Genomic DNA, 18977 nt, shown 5'->3' on the forward strand with positions numbered 1-18977 from the left:
GGGTTGAAAGTGCGTTGCAAAACTGTAGGAAATGTTGCTGTTTCAGCAATATAAATTAATCCCATTGCATTAAGTGGGGGGGAAAGCAAAAGTAAAGCAATTAATATACAGCTTACAAATGTTTATTCAATGGAATGTAATTATTACCCTTTTTCTTAGAAATTCCCACGTGTTAGGGAACGCACTTCTACCATACTTGTAGCAAATGAATACAGATAAGTGTTCGGGTCATCGGATTAATAACAAAGGGCAGGGCTAATTGTCAATGATTAGGAAAGCTCGAGGTTGGAGCTGGCAAATATCAGTGGGTAATTATCAGAGTTCATACCACTGGGTGATTAGCTTTTATACAAATTCTTGCAAGTCGTTTGACCGGGTACACAACTACCAAGCGTTTTGGGGACTTGTTTTCATTTTATCTTGACATGGACACCCACAGGCAGCATGCTTAAAATCATAAACAATTTATTTTAACTTATGGCTAAGAGCATAAGTATCAAGCTGTGTTATTTCATGCCAAAGCATTCGGAATACCCATACCATAAATCGATATTGGTATTCTCGAGACGAAAGCGAATCGTTCATGGTTGTCATACCTTTGAAACACATAACCACGGTTGAATAAACTGTATACAGTAGGTGGTACAACAATATATAACGACAACAATTGATGGAGGATTAGTAAGAGGCTTATAATTCAAGCTACGACAGAAAAGCACTAAGACTAAATGAATGGGGGATTAGTACACGGTAGGTTAAACGCTAGGCAACACAAAAACCCTTTAATGAAGCTTCCGATTCGCCCACCGAAACTTACCTCCATGGAACTTGATGTGCGTCTTCAGGGCACTCTCCGTCCCAAACTGTTTGCCGCACTCGTCGCAGGTATGCGGTTTCGAGAGTAAGTGCACCGTGATCTTGTGCAGCGTCAGCTGCGATGGTCGTGGGAAACGCACGCGACAAATGTTGCACTCATATGGTCGTCCCTCCACATCGTGCGACTCCATGTGTCGGTGCAGAGCCGTTCGCATGCGATATCCACGCTTGCATATGGTGCACACGAAAGGCATCGTTGTCTGGGCTCCGTGCGCCAGCTGATGGTGCTTCTTCAAAGCAATCTCATTGGAGAATCGCTCCTCGCAGTACAGACACTGGTGGCACGCTCGCAACTCGTTCATCTGCACCGTGGGTGGGGCTGGCGATGGAGGCGGTGCCGGAGAAGCGGGCGGCGCCGGGGAGGCTGGCGGCGCATGGTCCACCGTCGACGAGGAGGGTGACGACGACGGCGAGGGTGAGGCCACTGGTGTGGCCAAATGCAGCGGACCCTGTGGCCCAACGATCACGCCACGTTTGCGGTACTGTCTCAACGTGGTCGTGGAATCTGGCTCGGATTGTTCCGGTGACGGCATGGTTATGTGCTGCGAGTACATCATGGGCTGCGGCGACGGAGCCGAGACGATGGTCGAGGGCGGAGTGAGCACCGTTGGTGGAGCTTGCAGTGCCGCCTGCTCCTCGCACATCTCGTGGCCGTGGCTGTGGCCGGAAGTGCCTGCAACGGGTGGGAAAAGGGTAAAAGTTTTAGATCGGAACCAATTTATATCGTATAAATCGCTTGGCTGCAAGTTGTTTGGTCATGGTTATGGGGCAGCTAAGTGTTTATACCACTATTCCATTCAACTTACAGTCTTCGCAATCTGGACAGCAGAGAATCTTTCGTGGCGTTGTTGGGCTGGCCTGGATTTCCATTGCTGTGCATAAGTTTTTGGCGTAATAAGAGATTGTTTCGGTGAAAGTATAAGAAAACAAGAAACTCACTTGATGGATGGGGCGATTGCGGCTGCATTATCGGTTGTTGCTGTGGATGCTGCACTTGCAACGAATGTTGTTGCTGCTGCTGCGATTGTAACTGCTGCAGTTGTTGCTGCTCCTGTTGCTGTTGCTCTTGTTGCTGCTGCTGCTGTTGTTGATGTTGTTGATGTTGTTGTTGTTGTTGTTGTTGTTGCTGCTGCTGCTGTAGCGCTTGTAGCTGATGCTGTGGTTGCAGCTGATGCTGCTGTTGCTGCAACCTCGGTTTATACGGCCTACCCCGCCTCCGATCTCCGGTGATCTCCAGCTGAACGTCCTCCACACTCACGGCACCCAGAGGTTCTGTCTTCAGTTGCATGTGGAAACGCTGGATGTGAATGTCCAGAGCCTTCTGGGCCGGGAACACCTGAGAGCATTGGCCGCATTGATACTGCTGCACCACATGGTGGCTAAGGATGTGCTGAGAGCGCTTGGTCCGGCCGGCAAATGCGAGAGGACAGTGTGGACAGTTGAATGGCGCCACCGCCGGATGCAGATCGATGATATGTCGGCTGTACTCCAGGCTGCTGGAGAATCGCGGTCCGTTGTGGCAGAAGCGACACTTGAGCGTTAGGGCCCTGCCCTTGGGCGTTGTGGCGGGAATAGGAGTCACTTTGGTGGAAATAGAAGTGGCTCCCGGCATTCCCAATACTGGGTGGCTTTGTACGACTCGACTTTGTTGCGACTGTTGCTGCTGCGTTCCCTGCTGCGGCTGATATTGCTGCTGACGGTAATATTGCTGCCGTACCTGTTGGTGTTGCGTGTTTTGGAGTTGATGGATATCGTTTCTGTAGGCGTGCATTGGTGCCTGTCGAGGATTGCTGGCTGAGGCCACCGGTTTCTGAACATCTTGTTGCTGGATGAGTATCATAATCGGTTGTTGCTGCGCCTGGTGATGTTGCTGTTGGGCCAGTTGAATTTGCTGCTGGTGATGCTGCTGCTGACGATGTTGCTGCTGGTGTTGGTGATTCACGTGCTCGATCATGTAGCTGTCTTTGGGTGCCGGCTGCAGCATAGTGTAAGTTTCACCCTGTTGCGGATACAGATCGCCGGCACTGATGTAGTATGTTGTGGTTGTGGGTGAAACACTCTCGACGGGGGCACTCTTAATGGCCTCCAGTCCGCCCACCGTTGACCACTGGAGCTGCTGCTGCTGTTGCGACTGCTGTGTCTTCCACTGCCTTCTTTCCGATCCTCCCGAGGGCAGCGAGATGACCTGCATCTTGTTGTGGGATTGCTGCACCGTCTGCTGGACAATGTGCTGCTGATAGATCTGCTCGTAGGTGACTGTCGTCGTCGTGCCCCGCGTCTGGACATGTGGCACTATCTGGGACTGAAGCTGCATCTGGGGATGCACTTGAGCAACCACTTGTTGCTGGCCATGCGGCACGATTTGTAAAGTTTGCTCTCGATGGTTTTGGACTTGAATATGAGGATCTATCTGCGGTGGGATCTGAGATTGGTCATGAGATTGTACTTCAGGATGATTTTGTTGTGGACTCTGCACTGTCAGGATTTCGTGTTGCAGCTGATTCTCAATTTCAGGTTCCATCTGTATTTCAATTTGGGACCCGACTTGAGGTGATGATATGGGAGATTCGTTCGGAGAAGGATCGGCAGACTCATTTTGAGAATGAATATCATGTTGCATTTGGAGGTTGGAGGCTTGGACTTGCATCTGGACGGTCTCATGTGTCTCAACTTGGGTCTTGGTGCATTGCTCCCCGAGCTGCTGATTTGGCTGTGCCGGCTGAAGATCCCTTAGGAACTGAGTAAGCTCCAAATGCAGGTTCTGTCCCTGTTCTGTAGTGGTTTCAATATTCTCAAAGCAGGGAATGTCGTTTTGGAAGCCAATCAGTTCGCTGCTGAAGTTGCTGTTATCGAAGGGATCATCGGAGGCATTGGGTTTGGCCTCCGGTTCGGCACGTGGACTCTGCTCGAAAGGATTGGGCGGCGATGAAACGGACGTCTCTTGCTCCGTCATTGGAGCATAATCGGCGGGAGTGAGAAACTCATCAATGTGGGCACAAGTCGGTGTGTACATGTGCTGGTCCTGCATCTCGTTGAGGATGCCATTAAGAGTGTTCTCGACGTCGTTCATCTCCACTTCTAGTTTCTGCTTAGCATCCAGATCGTTAAGGGGCAGAAGGTCCGAGGGTGTGGGCGATGCCACTGGAGTGGTGGCCTTCAGCTGCTCAACGCCGTTTGCACAATGCTTGGCAAACTCGGCCATAAAATCCATGGGGGTTGGTCCAGATCGCACCACCGGCACCTCATCCGCGTCCGATTCCGTGTTCCCCGGTGGTAATGCTTCAATTTGATGGGTTCGGAGTGCCACAGCAGAATTGAAGCTATCTGCTGTAGCACTCTGGCAAAAATTTTCATCGTTCTCATTGTTGTTGACGTCATCGGGCTGCACGGGCAGCTCCTTGGGCGTGTCAGATTCGCGATTCAGCGACTCCTCTGTTTCGGGATCCAAGCAAAGGCGACGCTGTAGATTCTCGTCAAGGGCCTCCAGCGGTATGCTCACTATGATCTCCGGTTGCTCCACTGAGTCAGGTTGGTCTACAGATTTCACCGGTTGCTCCATGGATTCCTGCTGTTCCATAGCTAATGGTTGCTGGTCCACAGTTACCAGCTGCTCAACAATTTGCGGTTGCAATTCACTGGGTTCCGTGGATGAGGTCAGTTCCCCGGACTGCACTAGATCAGCTTCTGCTTGGATGACATTCAATATGGATTGGATTTCCTCTTTAATGGGGAGATCATCTGAAGCATATTCTTGGGGAGCGGTGGTGGCTTCAAACTGTTCCAGTAACTCCCGGTAGGTTCCAGTAATTTCGTCATTTTCATCAGTACAAGGATGTCTGACGACAGTTAGATCAGCTTTAGGTAGTTCTACTTGGACTTGAACCTTTTCCTCAACCAAGCCATTGGGGGCTGTATCCTCTTCGATAGCCCGCACCTGGTTGGAACTCTCTATCAAACCATTCGATGTGATTTCCTTCTCCTTTTCAACCTGGTTTATATCACCACAAACTTTGTTTGAATTAATTGGATTACACTCCTCTTGGACCACATTCGATGGCAATTCCTTTGGTGCATCGGATGTGCTGTCGATGGCCTCATCGCAGGATGGGGCCATGTTCTCCACCTTCGGTTCCGGCGGATAAATATCATTTTGATCAGACTTTCTTTTCTCTGCGTTAACTTGTTCTGTCATAACTTTTCGCTTCAACGGCTCCCTTCTAACCAGCGATCGTCGTTGTCGTTTGGGGGGATGGTATATCGGCGCATTCCTCGGACGCCGACCCCTGCGGGGCAATAAATCATTGACTGGCGACGAGGGTTTTGCCTTCGGGGGGGACCTCACCACAATACCGATGTTCCTCGGTGCTGCATTGAAGGTGGTTGAGGAGGAGGGATTGCTGTCGCTCTCGAAGCCACAACATGGACCCACGGACAGGTCGCTTGTGTGCTCACTGCTGCTGGTGCTGCTGCGTTGGCGCGATGGCGAGGAGGTGAGGAGCTCCGGGGAGCAGCGGGACGATGACCAGGTCTCCGAAAGTTGCTTGCGGGCCGCCTTCGTCTTCCAGGGCATGCTGCTGGCATCGATGGAGGGACGCTCCATTTCACAGCCAATGGAGAAGGTGCGATATTTGCGAAGTCGAAGTGGCACTGGACTCGGCTTGGGTGGTGGTAAATCCTCCGATTCCATGCGCACCTGCTTCACTGCAACAGCTGCTAACGCCGATTCTCCGGAATCGGATTCCGATACCATACGGCGCTTTCGCACTGGCACGTTGGTCAGGGGTTCCCCGCTGAATGTCGATGTGGATGTGAATGTGGATGTGGATGTGAAGGCCTCACCGTCCTGACTCTGACTATTCTTTTGGACTTTTTGCTGACGCTTCGCTTGTCTGGCCGTCTGGCGGTCGGATATCTCCTGGGCAAAGTCCTGCAGGCGCTGTTGCATCCGTACACATTTCCGGCGGAACTTGGCCACCATCAAAAACTGGGCCATGCACTGCCGGCAGATTTCTTGCGGCAGTCCATCGTCGCGATTTATCTGGAAGTGAAAGAGAGGGAAAAAAATAAATATTCGATTCGATGGAATAAATCATTGTTGGCATTTAAAATGTCATTTTGGGTGCTGAATGATTTGCAGCCTTTGGCTTCCCCTAGGTTCTCTCACAAAAACCAAAAAAAAACCCGAGCTTATATGGCACAGTGAATTTATCGCATTTAGTAAATCAATGAAATCCTAGTCTTTCCAAAGTATTACACAAATGTGTGCTTTACTTTGTTATGCAAATACCAAAATCCTTGAGACAAATAGCCCAGCGCTTTCTCATTGATTGAATGTTTCCAACACGTGCAGTGCTCAAAACATTTCAGTAGTGAAATCAAAACCAGGCGGTATCCGTTCAAATTATGATTTCTAAATATCAAATTCTATTTATAGAAACATTATCCACCCTTTTTATAACCTGTGGGGACATTAACTTTTCCATATCCGATACCCGTTTGGCGAATTATCATATATATTATTAAGCGAGACTTGAATACAAATTTTGCTATTAAAAACAACGCTTAGTACTTCAGCATTGACTTACTCAAAGAGTGATTAGATAATAAAATTGTTAATCCAATCGACTTCCTGCCCAGAATCACGCCCTGTCTTTCACTTAGTCGTTTTGTTGCCGCGGCTGAACTGACTAAATTATGAATTAATTAACCTGACATTGAACGTTGAAAAGGCAAAGTCGAAAATCTTTCGCTTCGAATCGGAAAGCCAAAACCAGCAGAGTTTATTAATGATTTATGGGCAGCTGGCCGCGGTCGCTCGTTAGTTTGAAATCCCCCTATATCTGCACAGGTGGCGAAGGCGGATCGGATCGAATCGTATGGGATTGGATTGGATTGGATCGAAACCGTATGGAACGGGGGGCATTCGAGTGGCAAAAATTCCAGCACCACCGCCACAGCACAAGCACCACCTTCGTTTTCGTTTTCTGCGGCGATTTGGAGCAAATAATTTGCTTTTGTTTTCCAACCGAGTGGTTTCATTAAAGACGCAGGCAAACATACGGCAAATCATAATGCCAACGAGGCATATAGTGCATATACTTTGGTATAAAGACTGCTTTAATTAGGATTTCCTAATCCCCCAATATATGGTGTATAGTGTTTTTTTTGCATATTAATACGGGCCTTCACACAACTGATGAAATAGTATAGGCCACACGCGAATGCTACAATGTAAATTTAATTGCTTAAGTTGAAAACGATTTAAAAGTGCAGGAGTGGCAAGAAATCAATTAACAAGTTCAAGATCTTATGGAAAGCCAAAAAAAGAAAACAGGGCCAAAAAATCCAGTTACTTAATGTGAAAGGAACGGGGAAACGGCGAAAAGGCGAAGAATGCTGATACTGATACAATTCCGAACATACGTTACCCCAGGAGCGACAAAGAGCTGGGTAATGAAAAAAAACAACAACTGACAACGTGATTTGTTTCGAGATATGTGCTTAGGAGGTTATGGTAATGGCAATACTACAGCTACAGTTCCCAAAAATGACAGAAAACCGTACAAGAGACCGACCGACCGGTCACAATTTATGCAGAGCTCGGCGAAAAATACTCTGGAGCGGGGTCGAGTCGGAAATTTGAACGATTTCGAATGCAGATGCCGCCAACAATGCATAACCAATGTGAGGATTGGACTGAGTGTGGGAGACGGGGGGATCATAGTGGTGGAACTGGCCGAAAAACCAGAAAAAAAAGCTCGAAAAAACGAGCAGCAGTCTGCTGGCTGGCTATCTGGGTAAAAAGAAGAACCGAACCGACGACAGACGCAACGGACCGCCGTCAAGTGTAAATGACAATCCAAGTAAATGCCGTCCGGCTGGATCGGGCGGATATATAGATAAATGTGCATGTGTGACCGAGTGGACCGGCGCATAAAATCGACGCAAATGCGTTGAATACACTGTGAATTAAATACATAAATTGTTTGCTCACACATAATAAAAATAAAGTCCCAAGTGGTCGAAAGGTTTTTCGTGAGTTCCACACACACGCAAACCAATAAATAAATAAACAAACGCACCTGTACATTCACAAAAAAAAAAATGGAGAAGATATATCCCCCATCCCCATGTGACAATAAGATTTGTACATAAACTTTATTATCGACCCATCAGGCAGGCAGATAAAACCGAAATTTATAACACCACCAAAGAGTTCAATAAAAATTCAAAATGGTTGACAAAAAATAAATATTACCCGAAAATATAATAAGCAAGTCATCAAAGAACATATACACATCTGAGAATTCCAAAGAATGTTAATTGTGTCTTCATGAAATTGATTATTACCCGTAAAACATTTTAATTTTCGGTATATTCCACAGATGATGCCCAGTAAAAATAAAGCTGACAAATACTGTACACTCAGCTTAAGAAGAAAAAAATTGAACAATATGTCATCGGAAGTTTTTTTTCGCAGTCGACTGTTTATACGCTAGACCGGGCATGACACAAATAATAAAAATATAATATGGTTATTTAAATGTTCGTACACCTCTTAGATGAGAATAAAAAAATACAGACAATGAGAAAGCGACTGTGATGTGCTGATGGGCGACTACGACTATCACAAGTATGAATTTTAAATTCCATTGGGTGGAGAGCGCGCTCAATAAATAACAATCAAAAGGTAGCATCAAGGCTTAAAAAATGTTTTCAGTGAATCATAATGGCGCTGGATAAAACGTAAATAGCGGTAAAATGTACACAGCGAATATGTTGAAATTTGTAAAAAGTTTTTCAAGACACATGTACATATTATAAGGCCTGAAAAGGTCGGGTCTCTCCTCTTTATATGCATTGTCAGCCATTCCATTGATTGACAGTTAATTATTGTCTTCCATAATCGTTTTTTAAAGGCGACACAAATGGTTTTCTTAAGTCAAACGAAAATATTTTAAGTGCCTTTGTGCTTCTATGAAGCTGGGTAATTTATTAGTTTCGAGTAAGTATCAAAGGGTGACATAAATGCAAACATTCTCGACTCCGACTCCTTAGTACTGGCACACTCCGTATGTTATGCTCGTAAAGTTCTTCTTTCTTATTTGTCTTGCGAAACTGCAGTAATCCAAAGTGGACAAATAACCCAGAAAGCCACACAATTGAAAGATTAGTTCAAGATAAACGTCGTTCCAGCCAGAGAGCAATAATGATTCCGACGAATCCGATTCCGAAACCTATTCCGATTCCGAGAGTCAAAACCATGGCAATCCGGTGCCCCGAGGTTCGATTTGTCTTGGCCTCTGAAATGTCGGTTGTCGGTTGGAATTCGTCGTTTTAGTTTTATTCGTGTTCGTTGTGTTTGTTGTTTGTTTCCCTCTCACCCGTTTTGGCACAGACAATTGTTGGAATTGTTTGTTGCCCTTTCTCTTCCTAGTTTCTCCTATCAAAGATACGCGGAGAAAGGGCGGTTGTGTCTATTGTGGGGGATTAGACAAAAGAAACCCTCAAACACGCCATGGAAATCGAGTTAATTTGCACTCAATGTGCAAGCGAATTACTGGTAAGAAAAACCAAATGCCAATACAAATAGAAATTAAAACAACAAACTTGGCAACAAGATGGATGAAGGCCAATACTTCAAAATGGCAGCCACAACTACACACAATACCCTTCTAAACCTTTCCCTTTCCAGGGATCGATTTAAAAATAATTTAAAAGCAATCTTACTTAACCACTTCCACCGATTGTTTTCTTTTATAATTAAATAGATATAATAATTTCAGAAACGTGGCACTGGTATCATTTCACCTGAATCCAATGCAAAGAAAGGAGTTGCCAAAACAATAGAAATCCAATTGTTATACCATTTATTTTTTAATGCCATTTAGAAAGGCATATAATTTTTATTTCATTTAATTGGCAATTGAAAAACATTTGTTACACAATATATATTTCGTAACAATATTCAATATTTGCAACAGGTTTAACGTATACGGAAAGCATCTTTGGAAATGCTAATTGATTTTTAATTGAACCTTGCCTTTGGGTTTAAAGAACCTATATTGATATTTATAAAACCGGCAATGAGCCTGTTTCAGTGTCATTAAATGCAACTTGTTTGTGAAATGATAAAAATATCATTGTTGTGATATTTTCATAAACACAAAAGACAATGAGATAGTGCGCCTGAGCCATTAAAACGCTTTTTAGAGATTAAATATCATCGGATAGTGTAACAAAAGCGCAATAATCGAAACGGCAATTTGCTGGCAACCCAATATGGTTGCAGCAATGGGATTTCTGCACTGAATTGATGACGCCGCCGGATGGACGATGGTGGCCAGTTGGCCAGTTGGCCCGTTTGTTGGTGGAGTGAAAAAAAAAAACGAGAAATTTAATAACCGTAAACTGTTGCAAGAAAGCCGGACTCATAAATATAGTCGAAATGGGCGGCTTGGCTTGCTGGCTGTTGGGGAAAATTGAGTGAGAGCGAGATAATAAATCGCTGTGATGCAAACATAAATTTACATTTTTGATGATGATAATTCTCTTGTTTTGCCAAAGGAGGAGGAGTGAATAATTGAAGAAGAAACACCCTGGCAGAAATTGCTGCAAATTAAAATCTAAATCCAAAAGTCAACAAGGCGAGCTTCCTCCACCCAAGAAGTAGAAGAAGCCAAAGCCAGCCACTCAATGTTTAACTAATTAAGAGATGAGCCCCGGTTTTCGGGGTGTGCTGTAATCCCTGTTCTACATGGCTGGAAGGATATGGGGTGATACTGGTGATGCTGGTGCTGCTGATGGTGTTAGTCGGGGTGGCACTCTTCAGCCAGAACAGTTTCCGACTCTAATGTAGCCCATAAAAAGCCGCAGCAGCTGACAGTGGAGAACCAGCGATTGTAATCAAAGCATGCACTCGAAATAATATTTGAAATAATTTCTTTTTTAAATTACTATGTACTTTGTATGTTGCGGTCACCACCTCAAAATCATATAATCAAAGTCTGCATAGTACTTTTATAAATTTAAAGAAAATTACTATGTACCATGTGTGCTGATGTGGCCACCGCAAAATCAAATAAAGGAAATGACCTAGAGCGAAAATGCATTAAAAATCAGGAAGTTGATTGTCAATCGAAGACCAATCATTTTGTAAATTGATAGCCTGCGGGATAAATGGCCTGTTATAATCAAACACTGGATAGCTGGCTGGCTAACGAGTTTCGGGTTCCATTTATTTTCTTGGTTAAGCCCAATTTAGTTAGGGATATCGTTGGCATTAAGCACAAGAAAAGCCAAGTATCTACAATGGCACATGGCAGTTTAACGACACGACAAATTGAGAAACCAACCCCTGGTAAATTTGTTTTCTTTTCAATTACATGGTGTTTACTTTAAGAAAACTACCCATGCGTGTTTTTTGGGGTATGTGGCATTAAGATTCTACAATTTTAAAGTACCCTTTGGTATCGATGTTCTTTTATTTTTAACAGAAGAACAACAAATGAAACTCCTAGTTCCCAATACAAATTAGGTTGTTCTTTTCGGTTTAAAGCCGACAAAAACGAACTTTTTTCTGCGTGTGAAGTGAGCGAGAGAGGGACCACAAGTCAGCCAGGACGGATACTTAATAAATCATACGCCCCATGGCGGCGGAAACAACAGAATTAGACAAGTCCCCAACAACCCAGAATCCACAGGAGGGTGAGGGTGCAAAACCAGGGGGCGTTTTGGGCGGTAAATGGTTAGCATTTTGCCAGCCAGCCAGCCAACCCGGACCGGGGATTCCCCGCGATTCTGCAATGATGCAAGGGGGTGAGTGGGTGAAGTGGTGCTGCTGCTGCTGCTGCTGCCGCCACTTCTCACTTAAATCAACCCACTTGTAGAACTCTACCACTCGAGTTGGCATTTCACCATTTGGCTTAATTGCAGCGGACACAATGTACAGAAAAATTAAACAGCAAAACAAGCCGCAACAAAAAATAGAAGAAGAAAAAAATAGAAAAGGATGCCTAGTGCGAAATTCCCTCTTTTACACACTCTATGGATAAATCTGCCAGTCCGTATATGTACATATACAATGGTTCACATGTGCTAATAGGCGGAGCAACAAAAGCCACAAAAGTGGGGGGCTGTGGGGCGGGAAACCCGATACAAACCAGGCCACCAACGGGATTCCAACATGGGCGGTGGATTCCAAATGGGAGGTACGACTACGACTAGCACACTGGAAACAGACGCACAGAATGACCGGCATATCGATTAAGTGAGGCCCCGAAAAAAAAATAAAAACAAAACAACAATGGACACCCAAGTGATCTATTTTAAAAGTGGCAAGTTCGATTGCTCGGGGGATGGTGGGAAATATACCGATGGCCTTCGTATTTCCATTTAATTCATTCACATTCGCATACATATTCGACCATGAACTAAATCTAAACAGATTTATTGGCTGAAATTCGTTTAGCACACATAACAATATAATGCCACACACATCTTAATTACCCACACTGAACTAGATCTACGAGACGCGAAATAAAACACAGCCTTATAGAAGAAGCAAACAAGCCATTCTGGGAAAAGATTCGCGCAAAACAGCAAACAATGAATAAAGTTCCTTTGTATAAACACAAGATAGCTGTGGAAAAGTATCATTATGCGGGTAAATTCTATATACTTGGCGAATTCCATTTTGAAATGTTTTCGGGCCCAAGAAAGATTTCAATTTGAGTGAGCAAAAAAAAAAAAAAACAAAACGATTTTCGTTGGGTTCCTTAGATGCCGCTATGTTTCACCATTGCCTCTATAAGACATTTAGTGGTTTATCTAATTTCGCAGAGACAGAGGCTACGACTCCGTCGTCTCAGTTGCGACACTTCCTCGAGAGATCAGCAATTCAGATGGGCCAGCCTCTTGCTTCTTCGCTTTGTTTCCCAGCCAAAGGTCAGTCGAGCTCTATCAACTGGATGTGTGTGAAAAGAAAATCCAACGGAAACAGCGATCCGTACCATACCATAATATACAATACTTACTTTATTTTAATCACAATGTATGGGAGATATACTTTCTTTTCAAAACCCTGTTGTTATTTCAGGCTCGTGTTTCATATCATTATTTATTTTCACATTATTTGTTTATTTTTACGCTTCTTCAACTTCGTGGCAGTTGAATACTATGTCTTTGATTGTTTACTTGTCGAAATTTTTTTCCTTGGCTGTCGCTCACTTGGCAACTGTTCTCCTTTGCAAGCGCTCGTTTTGCATATTTTATAGGTTTGCTTGAACTGCTGGATTTCGGCGGCAGACTTGAATTTTAAAGTATTTATCGCAAAACAAAATTCTGTTTAGTTATCTACATTTCTCAAAAGTTCCGCTTGCACATTTAAAATAAGTCGCATTTGGCGTAATATTTATTTTGTATTCCTGTTCTTTTTGCAAATTCAAATGTTGGCGGTCTTATCAAAGGCTAAAAGATCTCATTGATGTTTTCAATTTTTCAAAAAATTAGTCACAAAGATAAATTTAGGATTAATGTTAAATATTTTTTCATAGTTTTTATAACGTTTTCATGGGTATTAGAAGAATGATATTTTATTTTGCGGTTTTTTCTGTCACTGACAAAGGCCAGCCAACTTTTTCGAAGGGAATTCTTCACTCTGCTAGAATTCTTTTGAATTCTTCGCCTTTGAATTGCAAAGTATATTTCACTGATTTCCGTTTGGCGACATATTCTAATTACATAGCCCCAGACACAAACAGATCTCCCCGGTGTTTTATTTATAACTTTCGGCCTATCCTTCCTCGTACTCATTCACTTTTGGGCCCCCTAGAATCAACGAATCAACGATTTTTAGGTAGAAAAATGCTATTTGTTTTCAGTGTTTTCAATGGGTTTTTTTTTTCGAAATTTGCGTCCGTGCGTACGGATTCGTTTTGACCGGACCAGAACTCGAACAGATACTGAATGAGAGGAAGCTCCTGTTTTTGGACGATGGTGCGCGGCAAACCTTTCTAACTAATTTGATTGGAATATGCGCACAGGAGGGCGGCATCTGGTGGTGAATCTAGCGAATCTGCTGCTCCTGCTGGTGGTCCGTCCGTTGGTCCGCCGGAACCGGTGGTATGTCAGTGGGGGATTAGCCGCCCCGCAGATCCCCCGGATGCCTGGATCCCCCCCTCTGCATCGGTTTGAGATGCGGCTCTTTGGTTGGCTGGCTGCCTGATTGTTTCTGGCTGCCGTCGACGTACTTGTTGTTTCGGTGGCTGCAAAATGTCAAAAGCGGTGAAAAATGAAGCCCTCCGCTTTTGATGTTGTCCTCCTCCTGGGCCGCCGCCAATGCATCACAGCAAGTCGAGCAAGTCGAGTCCCCTTTTGGCCACCCTTGGTATTAATTTTTCATTGGCGTGTGCCCGGAACAGACGGCATGGGTTCCCTGGGCCACGGGCCATGGGTCGTGGATCACGGCAGACAGGAGGGGATAAATCCATAAAACAATTTGAGAAATTAAACAATCAAAAGGCGTTAAGTGTTGCTGACTTTTGCTCGAGGGTTGATTACTCCCCCTTGTTCGTTTTTCGTGTCTGTGTGTTGCCTTTGGCTGGATGCTGATGCTGATTACTGTGATGCGGATGTTTAAGGCCGGTTTTTATTGCGACCAGCTGGTTCTTCTGGCCGTATTTGCGTAGTTGATTAACCCGGCCCGCAACATGGGCAAAAAAAAAACATGCTTTGTCACACATCATAGCAGCGGTTTTCTGTGTTTATGTGCCTGCAGGCCTCCAACTTCCAACCTCCCAACCTCCAAACTCCCCAACCACTGCCACTTAAATGTATATGCTCTTTTTTTGCCGGGCGTGAAGAGCATTTTATAAGCTTTTATAATGCACTTGAGTGGTCCTCTGGTCCTCTGTCCAGCTACTAGATTGCTGGCATTACTGGCATTCTTTGGGAACTCCGGCTCTTACATGGGGAAAATAAAAGAGATTTGCATACCAGTAGTAGGTAGGTACGACCAAAGGCACTTAAATTCCTATAAACTACGGTGGTGGTCAAAACATGGTGGCTTGGCATTCTAATCCCCCCAGGTACAACTAACCTTTTGCCGGAATATTAATATGCTTGTGCTACCACAACAATAAATCGTTTGAATATAATAATACCATAAACTAAAATATCTGCAAAATCAAGAAACATTGAAATAAATAACGAAAAAACAAAATGCAATATACACCTCGAAAACCTTCAGAAACCACTCGCTAAAGTGCAAAAACCTGATTATAAATGATAATGACATCTTATGCAAATATGCTTGACATTCTTATAGAATCACATAAGTTAACTTGGTCTTTGCTTAAACTCATTTTTCTTAAGCTTAACAAAAAAAATAAGTATGTGTACAAATGTTTATCAACAAGGTCTTTTGGGGAAACAACATTTATACATATATTCTTCCGACCCAACCTCATTTCGTCATCTGCCTCTTGAAATGGTTCTGATAAATGCCATATTTTTGGATTTTTCCCACTTTGCTTATATCAATCATTTTTATACCCGTTACTTGTAGAGTAAAAAGGTATACTAGATTCTTCGGAAAGTATGTAATAGGTAGAAGGAAGCCTTTCCGACCCTATAAAGTACATAGCAAAGCAAATTCTTGAGATTCCTGCATAGAGCCAGTTTATTTTAGTATGTTGCCACGCCCACTTTAACAATCAAAGCGCTAAAAATCTGTCTACCGCCCATATATATTCAATATTTATTAAAAGTCTAAATGGGATTATTCTGTTTATCCATCTCCTCCATGCCAAAATTTTATCCAATCGGCCACTCATTAAAAATATCGGAAACAGCCGATTTGTTGCATGCATATCTCCATCTCCCTTGCACTGCCTTGAGTTGAGTAACGGGTATCTGACAGTCGAGGCCGTCGACTATAGCACTCTATCTTGTTTTTAGTTATGGCCCTCTAGGCAGACGTCTTTCACTTTTGATTGTTTATTTATAAAAGTTTTTGTTTGGACCGTGTGTGTGCACACTTGTGAGAGAATCTCTCATTTTGTGGCCTTTTCAATGCACAGTTTTTCTAATTTTAATGTGAAATTGGCCGGGCGCCCAAATTAATTAAGCAAATAAACCAGCGCAGACAGAACAGTAAAACTAAAAAAAGAGCGGAGATAGAGAGAGATGGGTATATAGAGATGGAGATGATACACACGCACTCTCGTTACTCATTAGATGGGATTTTCTGCAAAAGCCATAAAGAGAAATTGCAAAATGGCAGAATAACGGGAATGCACACATTATCCACCGCCCACTCTTGCGGTCTGTCACCTGCAATTTGTGTCGCTTTCGAGGGGCTTAGCATTTTCGCAAGGGACATAGCCCCATATGACAGCGGGGATTTGGCATTGTGGGTATATGTATGGCTACTAAAAGCAAAGCTTCTGCTTCTGCCAGTTTTGCTGCTTGTGCTTCGGGGAGTGTGTAAAACTACCCCGAACCGAAGAATATTAAGTTAATTCGAGCGGAAGAGTGTTGGCGAAGATGTTATAACGTAACGTAACGTAACGTGTATGTATGAACACGACACACAACCCAACCGAGTAAATCCCTAATTTCGTTTTCAAATTCCTTCAGAGCGCCCCGCCAAATCCATTAAATTTAATTGTGGAAAAGTTTTTGTTTCGACCATTCGAGGCAGAAATGCGATAATGGTACGAAAATATTTAAATACGAATTGGTTGGATGGGTAAGATGCTTGCTTGCGAGTTTGTCACTCTAAGTTAGCTGAGCTTATTCGGCTAGTCTCACAGTCTTATATCATTAAAATTTCAAAAGGGATATATATTTACATTTTATTAGAGTGTGGGCTGAAAGTTGTATACAAAAGTTAACTCTTTGGCTTTCACCCAAAAGGGAAATTGTATAGAATTGTCTGAATGAGTGGGTTTGGCTTTGAAAACTTTAATCCTATTTAATGAGATGGGATTAAAACGACTTGCCGTTTTTCATTTTTTTTTTCGAAATTATCAAATGCCTGCTAGAAATACCACTTATTACACTATTTACCCTGCAAACCCAGCGTACATGCCACATTTCACACGGTGTACAACCAACAATTAACTTGTTAAGTACATTAAAAGTGATTCGAACTGATTGTTTTGGCTAATTTTTATTTGCTTTTCAGAGAATTTTCACCTACTCCTAATTAGCAAAGTGTGAAAATCGGATGAAACGTGCTAAAGGCCAACATTGACATAAACCAAAAGCGACAAAAACCATTTTACACCTATCCTCCCTCCATTTGTCTTAGCCTCATAACTCATGGGAAGCTGTGCTAAAAATTCGCTAAAATGATGATAAAACACTTTTGGCCACAACACATGGCCCAAATTCGAGGCAAGAGAATTTTCCTGTTTCTGTTTAGGTTTCGAAATGGGTGTTTATTTATAACCTTTGGTATTTCGGAAATTTCAAAACAAAAACAAAAAACACCCAAGAAGTATCTTTCCTCCAATCTAGAAACAGAAGGCCAAGGAATGAAAGGAATCAGAAAATAAACAATTATTGGATGGGAGTGCAAAACCCACACACAAATGACCAAACATTTAAAGACCATGACGTCGAGACCGAAGATATACAATTGTGTTCATCTATTTTTTACGTATTCCTTGGGGCGGATAGGAAAGTGTTTTGAAACATTTTTTTGGTTTGATTTGGAATTAGCGTGTTGCTTCGATTTCAAAGAGATACAAAACATATAAAAGGTCAAAATTACCAGTTGCTTGTGAAGAGCAGAGCGAAAGTGTTCGGGCATTTAGAATTGAGTTCTGTATATAAATAAACTCAGCGATACATATAGTCTTTTGGGAACTCAAATGCGAACCTAGCGACGAGTGGCCAGAGAATCGAGAGAATAAAGTCATCAAGTCAGATACCGATCGACCCATACCATTCCTTTTTTCGCCAGAAAAGAGATCTGTTTCACGGAGATCCAGCTCTTTTTCGGTTGGTTCTTGAAAAGCAAACCAAGCAACCGGACTCAGATTATTACGAGTGAATATCGGCAATGACCTTAGCACGAGTTCTGGTTTGAAGACGAGTGTGTGGATAGCCACATTGTATGAGGACTGGGGACTGGGTACTGGGGACTGGAAATAAACGAAACGATGACGCCGCGGAATCCGCACAGCGGCTAACGCCATTAGCATTATGGAAATGTGTATAAATACATTGGGGGTCTCAGTTGGTTGGTTGGAACTTGTCCAAGTGGGTTCTTCATCATTGTCATCATCATCATTATCGTTGGCAATGCAGTTGTCTTTTTAATCGTCTGCATTGATTAACAACTTCTTGACCGTTAGCGGACAGGCCAACTGATCGTGTGGTCTTGGCTTTTATGCGGTCTGACCAGTTGCGAGTTCAATAAACCGCAACTTGGCTCATACCATCAGCATTTTTTGAGGCAAGAAGTGAAATATGTGAGAGAGAAAAGGGGAAAATAAAACCCCTTTTGTTTTCATAAAATTCATTAGCATCCATGTTCTTGCTCAGTACTTTCCCCATAAAACCACCGACCTTTGTTGTTTTACTTACTTTGCTCGCGAACGATCATTGTAAAAAAAGAAAATATAAAACACTATATGGTTACTGTGAGGTTTGTGCCGCGTGAGAGCCATAAAAACATGTACACACAAGCGGAGATTTCCATCAGTTTCGGCCCGCCCAAAACCAAAAAGCGCTGTAAAGTGGCCAAAGAGGCTGCCAATTGAAACAGAGCTTCGTTTTTTATGGCTAGTACAGTGGGCAGGAAGTCTCAGATCAGTGGCTAATAAAGTTATAAAGCTGTCGCCGACAACCAGACCACAAGATTTATTTAGAGCTCCGCTTACCAAAGCGGAACTATGTCGTTTTCTTTGTTTATTAAATCACAAAGTCAGCCAAGCTTGGTCTAGAAATGGTTTCCTTTCACTGCAGTTTTGAGTAAGTGTTGTTTTGGTCACGATAATTGCGATATTGTGCAAGCAACTTGCTTATCACTTCCATCGTCATAGTCAGTAACTCTGTGGAAATTAATTTCCTCGAGTGGATCTTTATCT

The 18977-nt window shown here is 43.3% G+C and overlaps 1 protein-coding gene across 5 annotated transcripts in view; it reads right to left on the bottom strand.

The window, feature by feature from the left end:
* Nucleotides 1-18977, bottom strand: part of mld (molting defective) — a 36395-nt gene that overhangs the window by 1821 nt on the left and 15597 nt on the right. For 3 of the 5 annotated variants that reach the window (XM_036818121.3, XM_036818124.3, XM_036818122.3), the window contains exons 3-5: nucleotides 1816-5914; nucleotides 1683-1748; nucleotides 818-1549 (exon numbers count right to left, since the gene is read on the bottom strand). In XM_036818121.3, coding sequence (XP_036674016.3) covers nucleotides 818-1549; nucleotides 1683-1748; nucleotides 1816-5914 — 4897 coding nt within the window. The remainder of the gene's footprint in view (nucleotides 1-817; nucleotides 1550-1682; nucleotides 1749-1815; nucleotides 5915-18977) is intronic. The other 2 variants (XM_036818123.3, XM_036818125.3) reach the window with 1 other exon arrangement.

This window comes from Drosophila suzukii, chromosome 3 (genome assembly GCF_043229965.1).
Source record: "Drosophila suzukii chromosome 3, CBGP_Dsuzu_IsoJpt1.0, whole genome shotgun sequence".
NCBI lineage: Eukaryota > Metazoa > Arthropoda > Insecta > Diptera > Drosophilidae > Drosophila > Drosophila suzukii.